This window comes from Vigna radiata, chromosome 10 (assembly GCF_000741045.1).
Source record: "Vigna radiata var. radiata cultivar VC1973A chromosome 10, Vradiata_ver6, whole genome shotgun sequence".
NCBI lineage: Eukaryota > Viridiplantae > Streptophyta > Magnoliopsida > Fabales > Fabaceae > Vigna > Vigna radiata.
In genome coordinates, this window is record NC_028360.1 from 20,026,860 (window position 1) to 20,048,753 (window position 21,894).

Consider the following 21,894-nt stretch of genomic DNA (forward strand, 5'->3'; position numbering starts at 1 on the left):
TTCATTTGTTATGTCAAATTAAGAAGTTATTTGTAATACTAAAATTAAGAAGGTATTTCTAATACTAAAATTAGTAAAATTTGGATTGTTTGAGTAATTGAACCTACCATATTTTCAATTATAGAAAGAGTTTGTCTGATAAATTGAACCTGATTGTCTGATCAATTGAACCTAACATATTTTCTTTCTAGAAGTTATACTAAACATATGTCTTACTTAATTTTTATATCAAAATACATCGAATTGAGTTAGTAAAAGATTATAAATATATCATTATCATTAGACTATTATAACTTTTTAATCTTTTTAATAATAAATTATGTATCACAATTTAATTTTATTAGTTTATATATAAAAAAAATATTTTCCTTGTTACATCACCAAAGTGCTTTAGTTTTGGCAATTGGCAAAAGAAGGTTAAAAAGAAAAGAAAACGTGTAAGAGTAATTAAATAATTCATTTGTTTGTTGAAAAGCTAAGCCTCTATTCTTCAGAATAATATTAATGAGCGTAAGATACGAACAGTGATTCTAGAAATGTCGTAGCTGTCTCTTGCACACTTATAAATATATACCCCACATACTGGAAAGCAGAACAGAGTCCCCAATACTACACAATCAATTAGATTCAGAGCAATGGATGTTCTCAGATTCACCTCAAACCTTAGCACCACTACCATGCTTCCAATCTCAAAAAAACATGAAACACAACCTCCTCGTATAAGGTTTTCTGTTTCATGCAGAGCCACGAAACAGCAGGCATGTGTGGAGGAGAACTTGTACAAGGTACTGAGTTTGAGTCCCATGAGTGCAACCACAGATGACATAAAGAAAGCGTACAGATCAATGGCTCTTCAGTACCACCCCGACGTCTGCCATGACGGTTCCAAGAAAGAAGAGTTGACCAGGATGTTTGTGCAGCTCAACGCCGCCTACACCACCTTGTCCAACCCACAGCTTCGAGCGGATTATGATTATGAGTTGGGTTTGAGAAGCGAGAAAAGTGTTGGTGATGAGAGTTGGAGATGTAGGTGGCAGGAGCAGGTGGTTGAGTTGAAGAGAAGGTCTCACACGCGTATGGCACAGAGGAACGGATCCTGGGGCTCTAGAGTCAGAGCACGAAACATGAACTGAAAGCAAACATCTGAATGAACCACTTCAAAATCTCAGATAGTTTTGGATTAGCTTGTGTTTTTATTTCGATGAATATCTGTAATATGTAGTTCAGTTTTTCAATACTACAAATTACGCAGGATTAGTTCAACTGCAGTCGTTGATGTATGTATAATAATTTCTCTGTAGTAATTCCATTTTTCTCGCTACTTCCTCATTATTTTTTGTGAAGAAAAGTTTAGGGTAAAGTATATATATAATATTCGAAGCTATTCACGCTAGTGTAAAGCTAATCTTCCACAACAAATTAAGATATAGACACAGAACACATTTTATATTTCCTTTTCCTTTCATACATCAGCATATAAAACATGAAATAGTAGAAGATAACCAAGCAGAGCTATGGAAGACACATCTGCATAACTCCCTGCTCAGAAACTTTCTAATGAGCACTTTGAACATTTAATTCCCACCCTTTGGACTTCAACGGCTGAATAGTTATAGTTATTTAATTTCTTCATAATACTCCTTCACCATTTGCACCAAAAGTTGAAACAACATCAGCCACTGTTGGAAATATGTTATTTTCTCCAATGACATCTGTTAACTTAGATGCACGGAGTTTCTCTATCACAATTGGTCCTGGGTTTGCCATGATAAGCTGTAAAAACACAAAAAGAAATGAACCTCTTCACAATTAGTACAAGTTGTTTTTTACTGTATTACAATTATACTATCATTAATTATTGTATTCTTTGCACGCAAGCAACTCAATTACTAAATTTGTCTCCTGTAATGGAAGAAAAGACCATTTAATTATTCATAAAGTATATGTATCTTCGTGAAGCAAATATTGTAGGACAAGACCTTCGAATTACTTACCATTTTTTGGCAAATTTTATCAGCATAAGTCAAAACAAATCTGTACCTAGAGACTTTAATTTCTACAGAAATTAGAAGTGACTAACAATATAAAAAAGGTTAAATTGTATGATTATTTAGTTATTTATTTATTACCTGCACTTTTCTTTTCTGAAGACTCTTGTATAACTCTCCAAAAGCAAGAATGCCACTTGTGTCAATATCAGTAACAGCTGCAAGAAGAGTATGGTTGGGTGAATAATTCATCTTGAAAAACACGATGAAAGGATTTCTTAGGAATCTTACGTGACATCTCAACAGTGAGATACTCTATTCTGGACAATCCACTTGTTATCCTTTGGGTTTCTTCATCACTCAGCCATCTCAAAATTCTGCAAATTACTTGTGATGGAATTATTCAACAGCCTAATCAGTAAACCAATATCTAGATTTTCTTCACCTAGAACTGAGACTGTCTACAAACTTAATAGTATTATATACCTAAAGCTCATGGTACCAATAAAACTTATCCATAAATCATTAACCTAAATTTTTGACCACATTCCAAACTGACCCTCAGTGTGAAAACACTATACAAAAAGGTTCCCACCTCACACTTCCAGTAATAATAGTTTCCAAGTTTCAACAAACAGTTAAAGGTTCCTAAATTATCATAATAGCCACTTGTAGCTTCCAATTTAAATCATGTGAGTGTACAATCATATAAATAATTAGGAATAAAATTAGTCATTTACCTCTCCTTGATATAGTTGGAGTTTGAGAAGTAGATTGCAGAGTCCACCCTGACAATCAGCATGCCATCAATTTGGGTTGCTTTGGGATATTGCCAGACGTTCCTATAAGCAGTAGTTCCTGGAAGCTTCCCTAATATTGCTGTCCTTGGTCTTGTCACTTGTAAAAGGATTTTAGAAAATGATATAGCCACCTGCATAATAGTGAAATGTCCAAATTGAATATGCAAAGAAACGAAAAACCCTTTTCTGAATCTTGTCCTGATTTTTCAATTACCGCAATTAGAAGGCCAATCTCAACATTTATGAACACCACACCAAAGAGGGCTCCCATGCAAGCAACAAAATCGAACTTGTCTATCTTCCATAAAAGAGTAATAGCTTCAATGTTCACAAGGCCAAGCACCGCGGCTATTATAATAGAAGCAAGCACCGCATTTGGAGTGTACTCGAATAGCGGCGTAATAAGTAGCAGAGTCAATAACACAACCATGGACATAACGATGTTCGATACTGCAGTTTTACAACCGGCCATGTTGTTCACTGCTGTTCGAGAAAAACCGCCTACATCATAAACAGCTCTTGTTCATGTGACAGTGATAGGTACAAGAAGTTTGTATGAAAAGATTAAACGTGCTTGGACAATTGTACCTGTAGACACATAACAAGATGTTAAAGAACCAACGATGTTCATTGCTCCCATTGCCATCATTTCTTGGTTGCCATCAAGTGGGTAGTCTTTCATGGCAGCAAATGTTCTCCCAACCGCTACAGCTTCCTAATAGTTAAGGAATTAATCATTAAGAGAAATGAAAGAAAAATGAATTTGCTCCACCAGTGTGGATAAGGATAAAGTTAGTGTTCTCAAGAAAAAAAAAAAAACATTTACTTACCGTGAGTGCTACCATACCAGCTATTACACCAACACGAATACCAGGACCTAGATATTTTCCACTAAAAAAAATCTCTCCAGCAGATGATGAATTCACACCCTTCTTGACATGTTTAATCTGAAATAACACAGTTTCAGTTCCACGGTGCTTAATTTTGTTTCAATTACTCCATCAATTTTACGCTACTTACAATTTCCACGCCTTTCTTGTCTGCTCTGGTTATGTAGACAGAAAAGGTAGACACTATGACAGATATCATAGGGGAAATTGCAGCCACCCAAAAGAGCTTCTTATTCTTTTTCCCCTGTCCATCACAACAGAAATGTTATGATAATTAAATCTCCCATAGAAAGGTGGAGAAAAAAAGGAACTTGTTTTTGACATTCTTACAATATACTTGGCTAGAAGAAGGAAAACCAAGAATGATAATCCAATGACTATTGTCTCCCAATTCCACTGCAAGCCAAGGTTTGAAGCAAATGAATATACAAGCTACATTTTAAAGTGAATTTCAAGGCAAAATGAAACCTTACCCCATGGTGTGCTGAACTGAAAACCGAGCGCATGACAGAAACAATATCAGTTTTCTTAGTGAAGTTTTCTATGCCAAGCAAACCCTTAAGCTGTTGCAGTGCAATTGTAATGGCAGATCCAGTCATGAATCCCACAACGGCAGCATGTGACACAAAGTCAATCAAGAAACCAAGTCTACAAAATTCACGTTAGACACTAAGTTAACACAGAAAAGAACAGTTTAAGCACGGCACGAAAGAACAACGAATGAAAGAGAACCCTTTCCTATATATACCTGAGAACACCAAGTGCCATTTGAACGACTCCTGCGAAGAAGGTGGCAGTAAATGCAAGGCGCAGGTATTCATGACTTTTGAAGTCGCTGATTTCATCGGACAGTGTAGTCCCAAGCAAGAGGGACACAACAGCTACGGGTCCAATGGCAATATCTCTTGAGCTTCCCATGAAAGCATACACAAGAGGGGTAACAAAACTAGTGTCTGCAAGAGTCAAAGAAAGCCAAAGTCATGAAACCGAAGAACTAAGATGTCCAAGTTGAATTCTTAAAACAAAACCAAGACGCTCACACAGTGCATATTGGGGATCCAAATTTGCAAGTTTTGCGTATGCAATGTCCTGCCATGCATGCATTCATGTGTTATAGAAGATAATAACATAAAAAAGACATAATCGGCCAACAATATCAACACACTTTGTTTGACATTTTCTTTTCAACCCATTCCTTTTAGTAGTTGAAATTCAATCTCATGTAACAAGAAAATGTGAAAAAGTGTTTTTTTTAACATTTTTGGAAGTGTAGCACAGATACTCACACACGACATGGATGAAGACTTACTTGAGGGATGCAAAGACTTGCAATGGTGAGTCCAGAAATGAAATCACCTCTGAAGTTTTTAAGATTGTAGTCTCTGCCCCATTTGAAAATGGGGAAGAAAGATTGCAGGGCTAATCCAAAGACTCTAAAGAAGGTCTGGTGTTTAAATTTGTGTAAGGGTTTGTCTGGGAAGAAAGTCTCAACCACAGAATCTTTGATCTCTTTGAAAAGTGTCTGCTTAGGAGGAGATTCCACTCTGTGAATGTGTGACAAAGTATCTCCATGCTTACGTGAAGATGCCCCATTTCTTATTTCCTCCATGTCCTTTCTCACACTCTCGTCACTCACGCGTTGACTCATTTATCGTCTCTCCTGCAAATCACACAACATTTTAGTTTTATCATAAGAGGGTTATGATATTGAGCACTTCGAAAGGAATTCGCACTATAACTTTTTCTTTCATATAAATAAAACCAAGATAAGGCTAATGATTCCAATTGACCATAATTATCAATTACTTTACACATTGGTAGGATGTTATATGTTGTCTTGATTCATTGAATGTTGTAGAGTTGTGGTTAGGTAGATATGATTGAATCTAAGAACATAGGAGAGTTTAACTTGGCTTTTCATAATACTTCTAACTAGACATAGAACTGTGGATTCTCCAAGAAATTAAATTAAATTATTTTATTTTTTTTTCATTAGAAAGAAACTAGTATGAGACCCCACTAGCCGTTGGTTTCTTTAATTGTTAACTTGTAATTAATGTAATTATTACTATATATAAATGAATAATTTATTTATATAATTATATTTAAGTGATATAATTATGTATAACTATAAATGAATATTTTCATGAAGTTTTGAAGACCAAAAGCTTTAGAAAAACCCTCTACTATGTGGGAAACAAATGAGGCCTAGTTCTATAAGAGGCTGGGCTGGGCTTCAAAGTTAAAATGGGCTGGGCTTCAAAATTAAAATGAGAGGACTACTTTGAATTTTATTAAAAAAAATGTGCTGGAAGGAAGAAATATGCTATTTGTGGCTATAAAATTAACACTGCACCACGTTAGCTCATGTCATTCCCTCATGGAATCTTACCCATCTAAAATTTATAATAAATATACACAATTTTTAATTTATAAGTTATATTCTATTTAAATTATGTAATAAAAACTAACTTTAAACATATAAATTGTATTATAAATTCTTGATAAATAGTTTCTATTATGATACAAGTTTATTTTAATCTATTGATATTTTTTTATGTGAAATTCAAAATATGAAATATAACTCAAAAATATATAAAACTAAAATTTGAAAGAAACAAGAAGTTGATAATTTTTCATTAAAAGAATAAAAACTATTTTCTAATTTTTTTTAATATCCTATTCCAATTGATATATAATGATGATTGACTTCAAACAAAACACAAAATCTAGAGGTAATAGTTGATATGAACTTATAAAAAAACAAAAGAAAGAGTGAAAGAGACAATTATGGTGTGGTCATCCTTCGATTATAAAAGATTAGAATGACTGTGTTGTGAGTTTGCAATTGTTTTTTTTTTTCTTATGGTCAACCGAGTGAATTTGAATTGAGAAAATGAAATTACAAGATTGATTTAATAGTAAAAGTTGAAAGAGAGATTTTAGATTTAAATTTTTTACTAATCTTTTAAAGGATATAAAATTGATTTAAAAAATTTGAAAAAAAAATGAAAGAAATTATAAATTCAAATTTTTTAAATAAAAAAAAATATTAACGACTAATTTTTGTCCCTGAATAAAACAATGAAACATATAGTATAATAGTTTATGCTTTATTCTTCTAATACATATGTGAATTGGGTTTCATAAGCTATTAGTGATTCAATAATACTTAATTATTATGAAAAATTAAATAATTAATATTAACAAGTCATATCAAACATAACTCTGAAGACAAATCTACATGACACTGTTCTTTTAGCTTTCTAAATTAAATTCTAATTAATCAACTTCAACACCTTGGTCGTTAGAAACCGTTATTCACTGTAAGTTGAAACAGCATCTGCAAAATTAATAATAATAATAATAATAATAATAATAATAATAATAATAAAATATGAAAGAATAAAGTAGAAAATATATATATTGTTTGAATGGATAAAGAAATAAGTATGAATAAGAAAATAGTAAACTTTGAGTATGTTATAGGGAATTATACTTGTAGTCAGCAACTGCTAATTGTTTATTATTTGACAAAATACAAGTAACACAAAATTACATGTGCAGCTGTCTATAAACTCATATTTTCAATAAAAAGTTAAAATTTAAAAATTACAAGTAATATATTTATTTATTATTTAAATTTAAAAAATTAAAATTGATCTCGCGATTCATGAATGATGGAGGAAGAATCATATTACCATTTCCACATCCCAAAAGCGATTCACACAACAATACAAAATGTCACCCTCAACTCATGAAGATTCTGATTTTTTTTAAGGTTATTATGAAGATTCTGATGCAGCAGTAACATATTTTAACAAGTTTTATATTGCAATAATTGGTGATGATGATTGAAGTATGTCATATTTTAAATCATTTGGTATAATATGTAAGCTTAGGTCGTCAGATATAAAAAAACTCTAACATTCTATCCATTTATATATTTATCAAATCATGAAATCAATTTTATTTCTTCTGCAACCACTGAGCAGATGTGATGTATCTCACAAAGAAAATAGTAAAGATATGAACACAAGGAATTAATACATACTACAACCAAACCATGACACACTTTTCTATCCCTTTTGTTTTGTATATACATCAACTGGGTAATAGATTGAACAAAACCAAACACATCTACGTAACTCTCTGCTCATGAACTTTCTAATCAGTTCCTTCAACGGTTGAATTGAAGCACTCGTGTATCATTTCATCATACTTCTCCTTCACCCTTTGGACCAAAGGTTGAAACAGCATCTGCCACTGTTAGAAATATCTTATCTTCTCCGATTACGTCTGTTAACTTTGACGCATGGAGCTTCTCTATTACAATTGGTCCTGGGTTTGCCAAGATAAGCTGTAAAAAAAGAAAACAAAAAATGAACTTAACAAACTCATTTAATTAATTAGTTCAATCATTGTCAAACAAATATGGTATAGGAGAAGACCTTGGTATTCCTCATAATTTATGGCAAATTTTGAGAGAATCTGTACCTATAGACTTTTTCAAAAGAATCTCTACAGAAATTAGAAAGGCTAAATTCTATGATTATTTACCTGGATTTTTCTTTTCTGGAGACTCTTGTATAACTCTTCAAAGGCATGGATGCCACTTGTGTCAATATCAGTTACAGCTGAAGAAAACATGGTTGGGTGAATAAATCATTCATGAAAATTAATCTTGGAAAACAGTATGGAAGGATTTCTGAGGAACCCTTACGTGACATCTCCACAATGAGATATTCTATTCCGGATAATCCACTTGCTGTCCTTTGGACTTCTTCTTCGCTCAGCCATCTCAAAATTCTGCATATTAATTGCGATTGAATTATTCTTCAGCTACAAAACACACCTATTTGTTAGGAAAAAAAAAAGGCATTTACCTCTCCTTGATGTAGTTGGAGTTTGAGAAGTAGATTGCGGAGTCAACCCTGACAATGAGCATGCCATTAATCTGGGCTGCTTTGGGGTATTGCTGGACGTTCCTATAAACTGTAGTTCCTGAAAGCTTCCCTAGTACTGCAACCCTTGGCCTTGTCACTTGTACGAGAATTTTGGCAAAAGATATGGCCACCTGCATAAGGAAAGAATAAGGCCAAATCGAATATGAAAAAATGACAGAAACCCTTTTCAATATTCTCTTCATTTTCTTATTACCGCGATTAGAAGGCCAATCTCGACACTTTTGAAGATCACACCAAACAAGGCTCCCATGCAAGCAACAAAATCGAACTTGTCAATCTTCCATAAAAGAATCATAGCTTCAATGTTGATAAGGCTAAGCACCGCAGCTATTATAATAGAAGCAAGCACCGCATTTGGAGTGTACTTAAAGAGCGGCGTAATGAGTAGCAGAGTCAACAACACAACTATCGACATAACGATGTTCGATACTGCAGTTTTACAACCGGCCATGTGGTTCACTGCTGAGCGAGAAAATGAGCCTACAAAAAGATTACAAACAACTTCTATTAGTATGACAGTTTTAGGTAGAGGAAATTTTTGTAAAGATGCTTTAACACGATTTAACGTTCTACCTGTTGCCACATAGCAAGATGTTAGAGAACCAACCATGTTCATTGCTCCCATTGCAATCATTTCTTTGTTACCATCCAGTGCATAGTCTTTCATTGCAGCAAATGTTCTCCCAATTGCTACGCCTTCCTAAAATTTGAGGAATCTAGCCGTAAGAAAATGAAAATAAAAGGGAATTTTGCTTGTCTAAACTAGGAAAGTTAAAGTTGCTTACCGTGAGAGCTACCATGCCAGATATCACACCAACACGAATACCGGCGCCTAGGTATTTTCCGCTGAAAAATATCTCGCTGGCAGATAATGGATTCACACCCTTCTTAACATGTCTCACCTGAATGAAATAACATAGTTTTAGTTTCACAGTGCTTAATTTTGTTTCGACCACTCGATCGATGTTATACTACTTACAATTGCCACTCCTTTCTTGTCTGCCCTGGTAATGTAGACAAAAAAGGTAGACACTACGACAGATATCATAGGAGAAATTGCAGCCACCCAGAAGAGTTTCTTGTTCCTTTTAGCCTGTCAACGGTAAATTTAAGTTATGATGATGAAAGTTCCAAGAAAAGGGGCATCAAAGAAGGAAAATCGTTGTTGCATCCTTACGATGTACTTGGTTACAAGAAGGAAAATCAAGAATGCTAACCCGATGACTATTGTCTCCCAATTCCACTGCAAGCAAAGATTCAAGCAAATTAAGTACGAGCGCCATTTTAAAGTTAATTTATAAGCAAAACGAAAGTTTACCCCGTGGTGTGCTGCTTTAAACACTGAGCGCATGACAGAAACAATATCAGTATTCGTAGTGAAGTCTTTTATGCCAAGAAAACCCTTAAGCTGTTGCAGTGCAATTGTAATGGCAGCTCCAGCCATGAATCCCACAATGGCAGCATGAGACAAAAAGTCAATCAAGAAACCAAGCCTGCAAAATTCACGTTCAGATTGTAACACAGGACGAGAAGAATTTAGGCAAAGCAAGAAAGAAAAACGAATGAAAGAAAAAAGAGTATCATTTCCTGTATATACCTGAGAACACCCAGTGCCATTTGAGTGACTCCTGCAAAAAAGGTGGCAGTAAATGCAAGACGCAGGTATTCATGACTTTTGAAGTTGCTGATCTCATCCGACAGCGTTGTCCCAAGCAAGAGCGACACAACCGCTACTGGTCCAATTGCAATGTCTCTTGAGCTTCCCATGAAAGCATACACAAGAGGAGCCACAAAACTTGTGTCTGCACATAGTGAAGGAAAAGCCAAGTCATGAAACTGTAAGATGCCAAAATTTATCTTAAAATAAATCAAGATTCTTACATAGTGCATATTGTGGATCCAAATGAGCAAGCTTTGCGTATGCAATGTCCTGTCATGCATTTACACAAAAAGTTATCATTAAAAAGCGCATTTCAAACCCTTTTATGACGTGACAGTTTTGGTATTTGTAAGAAATAACTGACAGTGAAACTTACCTGAGGGATGCAGAGACTTGCAATAGTGAGTCCAGAAATCAAATCACCTCTGAATTTTTTAAGATTGTAATGTCTTCCCCATTCTAAAATGGGGAAGAGAGACTGCAGGGCTAATACAATGATTCCAAAGAAGCTCTGGTCTTTAAATTTGTTTAAGGGTTTGTCTGGGAAGAAAGTCTCAGCCACAGAATCTTTGATCTCTTTGAAAAGTGTCTGCTTAGGAGGAGATCCCACCTTATGAATGTGTGGCAAAGTATCTCCATGCCTGCGTGAAGATGTTCCACTTCTTATTTCTCCCATGGCTTTTTTCACAGACTCGTCACCTACACGCTGACTCATTTAACCTCTCTCACCTGCAAACAACACAACAATTTAGTTATGCACTCTGTCTGCTATACACTACACCATTCCATTTTCTGCATGGCCACGTTTTGTCATGCGAACTTTCTTAAATGCAAATAATTGAACCGTAAGGCACATACCAGATAATGTTATTACAAGCTCTGATACCTCAAATTCTTGCTATTTCTGTGATGAGAGAAATGCTTATATAGGATCATAAATGACAAGTGATGGGCAATGTCAACTATAGTTGATGTAATGTGTGAGGTTCAACTTCAATTAAACAAATTGTACTTCTCTTTATTAATGCAAGTCAACCAGAGCAAGTTGGCACCGAAGTTTTCGTACATGGTTTGAGTGGGAGGGCTAAAAGGTTGAATGAGAACATAAAAAAAAGGGGTTTGGAAACAGAACACTTCAAAACGAATTCTCACTTGAACTTCTTCTTTTGTTTATAATGACACCTAGGTAAGGTTAATTATTGCCATTGACCATGATTATAAATTAATGTACACATTGGGTGGGAGTGTGTTTTTTCTGTTCTCGGTTATTCATTGAATGTCGCTGAGCAATGCGTGAGAAATTACGGAGCAAAGAACAAACAAGAGTTTCACTTGGCTTTTCTATCATCATAACCTAACTACATATAAACCTTAACAGTCCTACAAAAATTACTGTATTTACCATACTGTAATATTTTTAAAAAATCATTTCCCAAAACAAAAAATTCTTTTATTACACTTATAATCATTAACAACTAACATATATTTTTTTTCATTAAATTTAGCGATACTAAATAAATACATAAATCATCAATAAACTGAAACAAATTTGAGTATCAAGAGTTATTTGGAAATAATCTTTGAACATATCGTGACACTCTATTTATTCCTTATTTGGTGGCTTTAGTTCTCGAAAAAAAAATGTAATTGAATATCACATTTGCAATCAGATAAGAACAAATAATTACACTCTTGAAATTAAAGCTGCCTTGAAATTAAATGCCCTATAAAATCCACTGCATTTAGTAAGGAAACATAATTTTAAAAAAGAGAAAGCAATAAATTAGAAAATATTGATGATAGGAGGAAAATAGAAAAACTATAAGTTGTTATAAAGGTACAATTAGGAGAGTTTATAAAAAATAAAATAAAACCAAAATGTAAATTTTATAATAGGCAGAGACATAGGGTTTGGTTTGAATGAATGGGGACGAAATTGAGTCCAAGTTCATGAAAAAAATTAATGGTGTGTAGGCGTTGACTGCTAATTTATAACAGGGAGATTACAGCAAGCGTATTTGCGTAGCGTTGACTATAAATACAATTGTAGCTTTGGTGGGGGATTATACACGTCTTATACTTTAGAAAGTGACAGATAATTATAAATACATCATATGTAAGGATAATTTATTTGCAGTAATTTCTATAATAAATAATTCTTTTATTTAATCTCTTTAAATTAAATCATTTACTTATTACATGTTGTACTTTTCTTAGAAAAATCTATTTTCTCTCAATCTTTGTTGTACAGAATTAATGGTATGTTCACTGTACTTTTTTTTAAAGAGAAGCGCTTTTTAAATTATGACTTTCAAAAAAAAAAAATCGTGTGTTTTGTTATTATTTTCCAATATAATTATAAAAACAGAAAAAGAAAAAAACACTGGATTCTTTTATGCCGCCAATTTTATTTTATTTTTTAAAAATCTTGAATAAATTGGACCTTCTGTAAAAAAAATTGTTTTAAATTCTTTCTAGCAAATATTAATTAGTTCGATAATATGTTCTTCAATATATTTTTTTAATACATTGTTTTACCATTAGTTAAGCAGTATTAAAAATCACAAAAAATAGTAAATTTCAATGATTTATAGGAAAGAAGTGATTATATATATGTAAATATGTTGAAAAAAAGTTGTTAGTAGTGTATATTTTCTTAAATATTTTCAAATAAATTAAAAAGAATCATTATACAGAAGTAAATATATAAATATTTAACCACGCACACACATGATCCCAAATAATCATTAAAAGTGACTATCAGAATCTCATGACTCAGGTTGTGTTCCATTTTTTTAAGAAATAAAAACTTAAATTATAAAGCTGAAACTCTTTTAAAAAATTGTTTGGAAGAATTATTATTCACGCTATCGTATGTTTGATGTTTCCTAAGCACAGGTATGAGGAAAAACAATAAAAAAAACTCAACTGGGGAAGGGCTCATTGATTTTCATTTCCAACATGCAGATTTATTTTATTATTTCATTACGTCGCATGCTTTTTTCATAATATTCGCTTGATTTTATTTTATTTTTTGTTATAACTATCTTGAAATAATAAAACTAATACCAGATCACTTGTTCTGTACATTACTCCATGGTGATTGTTTATGGATAATGACTTTCTTCCATTGTTTATAATTTGCACTTACTTTCATCCGTGCAAATGAACTAAAATACAAAATGATGAGATATTTGATGAATGAAAAAGAGAGAAATAAAAATAGGAGTGGGAAACAATTACTCGTTTGATCTCTTAATCAGAATGTTATGTGTTGTTAATCCTATAATTAATAAAATCAAATCTTTGAGTATACTTGTTAATTGAAATAGTCTATGATAATAGCTTTGTAACCTACTTGTTGCATTGATAATTTAACACATTATTTTAATCTATATATGTATTATATATGTAGGTCTAGTTAAAGACTAAAATAAGAAGAAGAATACATTATTTTAAATATATCGTTTTGTTGTTGGACAAATTTGTGTAGATTTTCATAATCTATTTAATGAATCATACTCATGGCTTTTAAAATATTAGTAAATTTTATTCAATAATAAATTATGTTAAAAAATATAATAAAAAGTTTCACCGAATTGTTAGCATTCGATCATGTAACAAAAATAGAAAAATTATGGGAGGAAGAAAGAAAACAAAAAAGGGTTAAATTTAATCTTCCTCCAATTGCTCCAACAAGATTTTTTTTTATTTGACTTTCTTTTGATTTGATTTGCCTAATTAACTAATCAAACATTCCAATATAAACTTGTGCAACTTGCATGCTTTCAAGAAAATCTTGATTTTATTTAATTAAATTTTACTTGGTGATAAAAGAATAATCTTTCAAGTTGTCCCTGCCATGTACATCTGTCTAACCATCTATTAAACAATTTCATTTTTAATTGTCATGACATTATTAATATTGTCATCAGGAAAAATTTAATAAACCAATAACATTAATTAACATGTCCATATATAATAAAAGAAAATATCACATCACTTTCACTGGTTTATTTTCATCTTAATATTGTGAAACTTCTAATTCAATTTGAATTCTTTGAGAATTATGACTACACTTGTTGTTTTAAAGATCTTATAATTGTCCCAAATATTTTTACCTACCTTTACCTACTTTTACCTTCAAAAGTTTTGATTTTTATAATGGACAAAATATCACCTTCAAAAAGTCTTATCCCTAACCCATTTCTGGTGAAATTCTATGGACTAATTCATTAAAACTATTAAGGGAAATGTACGAAAAAAGCTATAATAATTTTATAACATGTAAGATAAATGTAATTTAATTTGTATCTCGTAAATTTTAATTAACTTTGTAAGTTTGATATTGTTAAACCACTCTTTAAATTTATAACTTCAACAAAATTGAATTAAGGATGGAAAAATAAAATAAATGATATAATAAGTACTATAAAATATTTAAACAAAAAGGTATAATCTCATTAGGTTTTTCAAAAGTTAAATAAGTGGAGGAGAGAAATGTCACGAAATGATTGAAGATATACTTTTTCATTCAAAATTTATACGCAACTTAGTCATTTTTTTGACATTATACAGATAAAATTAAGGCAAATTTTAAATAAAAACAAGAGAATGGTGGCAAGTAGGTAGCAATCTAATATTTTTTTACCCTTTATTTTTCTTAGTTGAAATATATTTGTGTAACTAATTTATATATATGTAAAAAGAAAAAACACATGGGCCAACCCTAGATTTGATAACAGAGATTGATTGTTGACCTAGTCCATTGGTTATGATATCTATCACACTTTTGTTGTTTACCATTCATAGTTGCATAATCATTTAACTTTATTCTCAACCTAACTTTGTCTTCACACACCAAATGTAGATCCAATCTCTAAGAGTTAAAGTTAAAACACTTACTCCATTCTACTAAGTATAAAATGCATAAACCAATATTATTAAAAAAAGTTTTTTTTTAGGGATTTCTATGATAACAATTATAACACGTGTCTTGCTCTATACGATATAATAATTCTCGATTTTTAGTATAGTATAAATAGTTAATAATATTTAGATTTAAATACGTCCAATTACTTCTATTTGTTTTAGTGTGAGTAAATCTTTTTATGATATATTAGAGTAAATTTATTTGTTTTAATGCAAAATTAGCCTTTATGTTAGAAATTAATTATATATCATATTGCATCTATCATTTTAGTGAAAATTAAGAGGAGGTGTTAGTGGAACTTTTGAATAAAATTTATTAATACTTTGACAACCAAGAGTTTGATTAAATAGATTATAAAATCCAAAAAAAAATGTAATTTTAAATAACTCAACCAATAACAAAACATTATATATAAAATTTATTTTCAAATTTAACAAAAATATGTCTTAAATCTAATTTTATAGATCTTATTATGCAACATTGTTTTAAGATTATATATATATACTAGTATAAAAATCATATTTTATGACATACAAAAACGAGTTACATAGTTTTATGTGTTATAATAGATATATTTTTATGACTCGAATGACGCTTAACCGTTTCAGAATCTTTTGAAAATAAAATCTCTTCACCTCCTTTAATCCATTTCGTCTATACTATAAATATTTAAAGAATAACCAGCTTTATTCATTTTCTCCCGACTTCAATTCTCGATTGTTATTGTTGGGCTTTGGATTCGCAGTGCCACTTGAAGCTCAACACGGTGAGTCTTCAAATCATAGGAAACAGATAGGAATATAAAGGCATATATAATTGGCACTGCGAATCTAAAGTCCAACCATAACAATCGAGAATTGTCATTTTTTGAAAACGATGATGGAGAAAATGAATAAAGCTGACCATTCTTTAAATATTTATAGTACAGAAGAAATGGGTTAAAGGAAGTGAAGAGATTTTATTTTCAAAAGATTCCGAAACAGTTAAGCGTCATTTGAGTCATGGAAATAGTATGTACATCATAACTCGTTTTTGTACGTCATAAAATATGTTTTTTTAACCATGATAAACATATATTTATATAAATTAATAAGTAAAGTTATATTGGATATGAACTTATTTAGTTTTAATCAATAAAGTTATATTAAATATGAATTTTGATATTTTAACCATGTTTCACACCTTATATTTTATTAATTATTTGATATCGCATAGTTTTTTTTATTAAAAATAAAATAAAATAAAAAGATACAATTTATATCATAATAAAAAACATTTTTCATAAAATATAAACAAATTATGCATATTATAAAAAAAGTTATACATAGAGATAAACAAATTTTCGTATTCATTTTGCATTATATATGTATGTTATAATCTGAACCATGTTTTTTTTCGAAAGGAAAAAATAAAATTCAGAAGAAAAAAAAAAGAACAAATGTATATGAAAAATATAGATAGTATATTCTTCATCACTTCTCAACCCTCAACAACCCACTACCACTTCATTTTTACCATAATCCTGGTTCAATGCAACTTCAACCAGAAAAAACGAAAAAGAAACATCATTAACCTTAAAACTCGTGATTTCACTTTAAAGATTATTTTATACGTCATAATTATAAAGCTTTTATTTTTGGTTATGGATCAAAACCATATATAATTTTAAATATATAATTTAAAAAATAAAATAAATTAATATGATTTAAATAAACTTTTGTTAGGGTTTAGCTCTTTCAAATATTTTCTTTGATATGAAATATAAAGAAGTTGAATAATTTCAAGCATGCATTAATTTTTAACTTAATTAAACTACTTTACATGATTTTACACATTGGTATGATTCATATAGAATATTTGCTAATCACTACATACTTTAAGAAAATCTATTTTAAACTTTATTTTAAATAAAAAAATAAGTTTTATATTTTGAATACTCTAAATTGTATGATACGAAGTTTAAATTAACGAAAATATGAACAATAAAACTGATTTAATAAAAAAATTAAATTATAGAGTATTAGTTTGAAAAAATGTTGATTAATAATTAAAACAAAAATAGTTCATATATTTAAAAAAAAATGGATATATCATGTGTCTACATTCATTTTTACTGGTTTGGTCATGGAAAGCACGTCTAAATTCATTGAATTTAACTATATACAGAATGAAACCCGAGTTTTGGCATCTTTTGAACCACTCGTTAACTGCCACGTGGCTATAGGTTTGTTCCGCACGCACCTCTTTGTTTTCAGTTAGTCAATGACTAATTCACTCCACTATTTTATTTATTAATCACTAATTTTTTTTTAATCATCCACTTTCCGTCAATTTTTTCTAAGCATATACTTCAAATCTTTCACAAATTAAAAGAGAGAAAAAAAGATAGACAATACATTGCTAAACGTCAAATTTAGTTCAGCTGGTTAAAAGTTCGACTAAAATAAAATTAAACTGACTTTATTGAATTAGGTTTAAAGTTTACACTCTTACCAATTTGATTTAAATTTATTAATTCATTTTCTAGGTTTGATTTACCGATCAACTAAAAGCATGCAATAAAGAAAAAACTGAGAAGCAGGAGAAGAGTAAAATTCAAACTTACCATGACGTTATAGGAGCTTCAACAATGAAGAATTTGCTGAATTTGGAGGTGGAGAAGCTTGAAATCCGCAGCGTCCTTTAATCTCTAACGCAAAACACAGAATGAATTGAAGTTTGTAGACAATTATGAACTTCGAAACCTCCTTTAATAGTAACGAAAACTCTACCAATAAAAAGCTATCAAAACGATCATTTTCTTAATTTAGAAAAAAAATGAATTTTTGATGTAGACTTTTGGATATATGTGCTTGAATTCTTCTGCAAGGTCTCCTTTAACTCATGTATACTATGTACACATTCATTTACTTATTTTCCTTTTAAATTCATTCGTAATTTCATAACAAAAATAATATGCAGAGGCAATTTAAATTGTTACATTCCCACAATACAAAGGGAAAGAAACAAAAATTAACTTTTATTATATTAAATATAAAAGTAAAAGATTAGTTATTTCTTTTTGTTAATTTATCGAGATGCGAAAATATTAGTTATTTATGTCAACAATAAATCCAAAGAAAGAAGCTGGTGGGTGAAAAGATAAAACTGCAGCGTCCAAAGAAAATATGTTTTCGTAAATTGTTGGGCCACGACAAAGAAGTAGGCCCAGTCCAAGTTGAAGCACTCGTGAGTACCTAGTGAGAGGCCATCGTTGGGCCACGACGAAGAAATATGATTTAACCATTCTGATAATAAATATTAATTAAATATTATTATTTATATTTTTATTTTAAATCTGTATTTAAAAATTTTGAAATAACGATGATTTAGTTATAATCTACTTGATAAAAATCATATTTTAAGTAAGTTCCTGATATGGAGACATACCTCACCCTGGGATTTGCTTAAAATTTAAAAAAAGTTGATATTTTTAACGTGATACCAAGTCATCCGACATGAATCTAAGCACAAACATGAAATGTTGCAGTGGTAAAAGAAAGAAAAATTTGGAAGATTAGTGGCTCTAACAATTCCAGAACTCAGCCCTCTTGACCTTAGAAATGCTCTGAAGAACTCCCACCGGAGAAACGTATCCCATCACTGTCACCCTCTTCGACTCCACGTCTACACTGAATGATGTGACTCCTGACATTGCATTGTATATGTTCAAAACACAACCTTACTTTACTTACTACACCCATATAAATTTTATCAATTTCAGATCATCAAAATATATATATATATATATGTAATGTACCTTCCATCTTAGACAGATGCTTCTTCACTTTACCAGCGCATCCTTCACAGTGAATAGCGACCCTCATCACAACCACCTGAACATAAACACATACATAACATAACCCCTTCAAAATTAGATAGTAAAATGATTTCATCAATGAAAGGGAAAAGCAGATACAAATACTGTATAGCTGTATTATAAAATTGCAGTGTAACACATGCATGTACGCGTATAAACTAGGAGGGGAAATAATTAGTGTTCTACGTCGCTTTGCAGAGTTCAGCAGTGATACAAAATGTTGAGGCTTAGTTGACCAATGTATTTGACCATACTGGCAGCACTGGCAGAAAAGGAAATACTCTGACATGTGCTGTGCAACAACAAAATGGAAATCCATTTCCTTTTCTTCTGTCTATTATTTTGGACTCATTATATTAATATGCTCACAGCAGTTACTTACTGTTTTAAGAATTTCAATTGGTAGTTTTGAACTACTATACAAAAGAATTAGAATAGGTCCTTTCGTTTGTTTTTTTTCTAAAGATTAAGGACTTGCTTTAATTATCATGGTAACACTTTTTTTTTTTTTCAATTTTTTCCCAAAGGGACTCATCATTTGCGTGATATAAACAGAATAGGTAAAGCAAAGGACAGTACAAAAAATTCTACAAAGAAAGGTTAGCTTGCAAAAAATACTGTTAATTTGTACAAAAGAAGAAAAAAAATCAATCTGCACATACAAAATACGGTTGCACAAAATCGTATCCACAAGAGAACTTAATTGTATTGGTTATTAGGTTGTCCCATACATGATTAATGATGCATTTTCCCATAACTTCTTCAATTATTTTATGAATAAAAATTAAATATATAATCAGTGTCTTGAACATTTGAAATATACGTATAACATTCCTAATACAAAAGATTAGTAGGAAAACAAGGAATGAAAAATTATAAGTATTCGAATGGTTCAAACACTAATACTTTCTGTCTTAATTTTTTTTCATGCAACAAGTAGAACGGCTTACAAGAAAGAAATGAAGGAAATGTTTGTAATTTGCATTGCATTTGACATGGAATGAGAAAGTGTGAAGTGATGATAATATGTGAGTAACCTGGAAGATTTGATCTGCTGTCGTTTTGTGAAGTTGGCTTGATCCATTGTCTTGATCTTGGCTTCTCTGCTGGATGTTTGCTGAAGAGAGAGAGTCACATTTCTTGTGAGCTGCTGAATTGAAGGTGGCAGTGGCAGAGTGAACAAGTTTGGAGTAGCTGGAACAGTTGATCAACCTTGTATCATCCAGAGAAACGCTTCTTTTATGTATCTTACTCCTACTCCGAGGCACAACCACAGACCAAACTGCTGTTGATGCCTCGGAGGGGCACATGAAACCATTCCTCATTGTCCTCCTAGTGTTTTTCAGGCTCATCACAATATGAAGATAGTCTGCAAGAAAAGAGATAGTTTGACACTAGCGATGGTTTTCAAAGTGGAAGGAACCAGAAAGTGACTATATAGAAGAGAGACGTGCTGTCATTATGATGAAGGTAACAAATAACGATGAGTTCACTGGAAGAGTGGAACCCTTTTGTCATTTTATGTATTATGCATATGTCTATATGTATATGACCTTTAAAGAGTCCAAATCACGTCCTTTTCAGCTTTTAATGCTGAGAAATTGACACTAACCCTTTTTGCTGTATTGGATTTACAAGCACATGTCACAGAAAATAACATTAGAGGATAGATTTCTTGTATTATTTGTATCTTTGCCTAGGGTATGTGTGTGTGGATATTAAAACTAAAGAACTCTTCTTTTATCCTCCACTCCTTATTTTTGACCTTAGCCAGCTATGAGTGATGAGAGTAAGAAAAATACAAAAGGAGCACCTCGTCCGTATCCTCCACAGAAAATTAGGTGGCTGAAGAAGTAGGGCAACCTTTGTTACAAGATATGGTCGTTTTCTTTGTCTTCTGTAAAAAGGTTATAGCCACTATTTAAGCATGGGCGTTAGGTATATAGTGGAAAAGCTGAAAATGTAGTTGGACAGCGATGCATCAAAGGTATTTAGTCGATACACAAAAATGGCTAAAATCAATGGGGAGAGATCGATGCAGACAAGTGTTTACAAGTTGTTGAGCATTGCTCTTACATGTTCAGCAGATCAACTAATCAATACACATACATACAAGAATCAAATTACTAAATGCTGTGTAAGACTATGTATGATTATGCAACACGTAGGAGGTAGAATTAGAAGATGATTAAAGGAAACAGACATGACTGATCGAAGCTTCCTTAATGATGATTGCATGAGTTCGACATACGCACACTGCTTTGTCTGAGGGATGGCATGTGACATCATTTAAGTGGGTTCAGTCTTAAATTCCTTCTTCTGTTCCATGCTGCAGAAAGCAGAAGAGTATGACATCAAACCAAGGACCACCACCACTGATACTTCTACCAACCTTAGCAGAAACTCTTCACTCCAACTCTTCCATTACCGTCCACAGTTCCAAGCTAAAATTAATTAAGTTACAAACTTCAATGAAAATCTTTCCCATGAAAAACATACTTTGTTTAAAAATCTTTAATTTTACTGTGTTTTTTATTTATTTTTAATCCCTTTATACAGTTTTCTTGTCCATTAAAGAGTACAGTTTTTTCAAACCAAAGCGTAAAGCTTTATTTATCATCCACAATTATTAGGTAAAATATTTATGACAAGAAGTAGCTATAGAATCCGTCCAATGCATAGTATAACAAATGTATTGAATGTACTTATACTTTCAAGGGAACTTTAAGCTTTCTCTTTAGCAAGATAACATATTTTACAAGGTTAAAAAGTTTCGTTACAATCAATATAAGAAACC

General features: G+C 31.5%; 4 protein-coding genes across 5 annotated transcripts; 1 reads left to right on the forward strand and 3 right to left on the reverse strand.

Annotated features, from left to right (window-relative positions):
* Positions 1 to 570: 570 nt before the first annotated feature.
* LOC106776138 (chaperone protein dnaJ 20, chloroplastic-like) lies at positions 571 to 1,329 on the forward strand. The gene has a single exon (XM_014663484.2). It carries the CDS (start codon positions 636 to 638, stop codon positions 1,131 to 1,133), a length of 498 nt encoding a protein of 165 aa, XP_014518970.1. The 5' UTR covers positions 571 to 635; the 3' UTR covers positions 1,134 to 1,329.
* An 80-nt stretch (positions 1,330 to 1,409) lies between these two features.
* Positions 1,410 to 5,419, reverse strand: LOC106776137 (high affinity sulfate transporter 1). 2 transcript variants are annotated; one of them, XM_014663483.2, is made up of 13 exons: positions 4,988 to 5,419; positions 4,719 to 4,767; positions 4,427 to 4,631; positions 4,152 to 4,326; positions 4,009 to 4,074; positions 3,809 to 3,922; positions 3,619 to 3,735; positions 3,377 to 3,503; positions 3,003 to 3,289; positions 2,729 to 2,919; positions 2,280 to 2,365; positions 2,130 to 2,206; positions 1,410 to 1,773 (listed from the first exon to the last, which is right to left on the reverse strand). In XM_014663483.2, the coding sequence occupies exons 1-13, from the start codon at positions 5,324 to 5,326 to the stop codon at positions 1,630 to 1,632; spliced, it is 1,977 nt and encodes a 658-aa protein (XP_014518969.1). In that variant the 5' UTR covers positions 5,327 to 5,419; the 3' UTR covers positions 1,410 to 1,629. The 2 variants fall into 2 exon arrangements, 1 of the variants encoding a protein (XP_014518969.1); XR_002669795.1 differs by lacking the exon at positions 1,410 to 1,773 and having other exon boundaries at positions 2,280 to 2,375.
* A 2,313-nt stretch (positions 5,420 to 7,732) lies between these two features.
* On the reverse strand, positions 7,733 to 11,262 carry LOC106775144 (high affinity sulfate transporter 2). Its single transcript, XM_022787183.1, has 14 exons — positions 11,164 to 11,262; positions 10,682 to 11,034; positions 10,527 to 10,575; positions 10,243 to 10,447; positions 9,964 to 10,138; positions 9,823 to 9,888; positions 9,625 to 9,738; positions 9,431 to 9,547; positions 9,219 to 9,345; positions 8,839 to 9,125; positions 8,565 to 8,755; positions 8,402 to 8,487; positions 8,239 to 8,315; positions 7,733 to 8,038 (listed from the first exon to the last, which is right to left on the reverse strand). Exons 2-14 carry the CDS (start codon positions 11,018 to 11,020, stop codon positions 7,895 to 7,897), a joined length of 1,977 nt encoding a protein of 658 aa, XP_022642904.1. The 5' UTR covers positions 11,021 to 11,034; positions 11,164 to 11,262; the 3' UTR covers positions 7,733 to 7,894.
* A 7,412-nt stretch (positions 11,263 to 18,674) lies between these two features.
* LOC106775550 lies at positions 18,675 to 20,497 on the reverse strand. The gene is made up of 3 exons (XM_014662694.2): positions 20,135 to 20,497; positions 19,038 to 19,113; positions 18,675 to 18,925 (listed from the first exon to the last, which is right to left on the reverse strand). Exons 1-3 carry the CDS (start codon positions 20,447 to 20,449, stop codon positions 18,804 to 18,806), a joined length of 513 nt encoding a protein of 170 aa, XP_014518180.1. The 5' UTR covers positions 20,450 to 20,497; the 3' UTR covers positions 18,675 to 18,803.
* Positions 20,498 to 21,894: the final 1,397 nt, after the last annotated feature.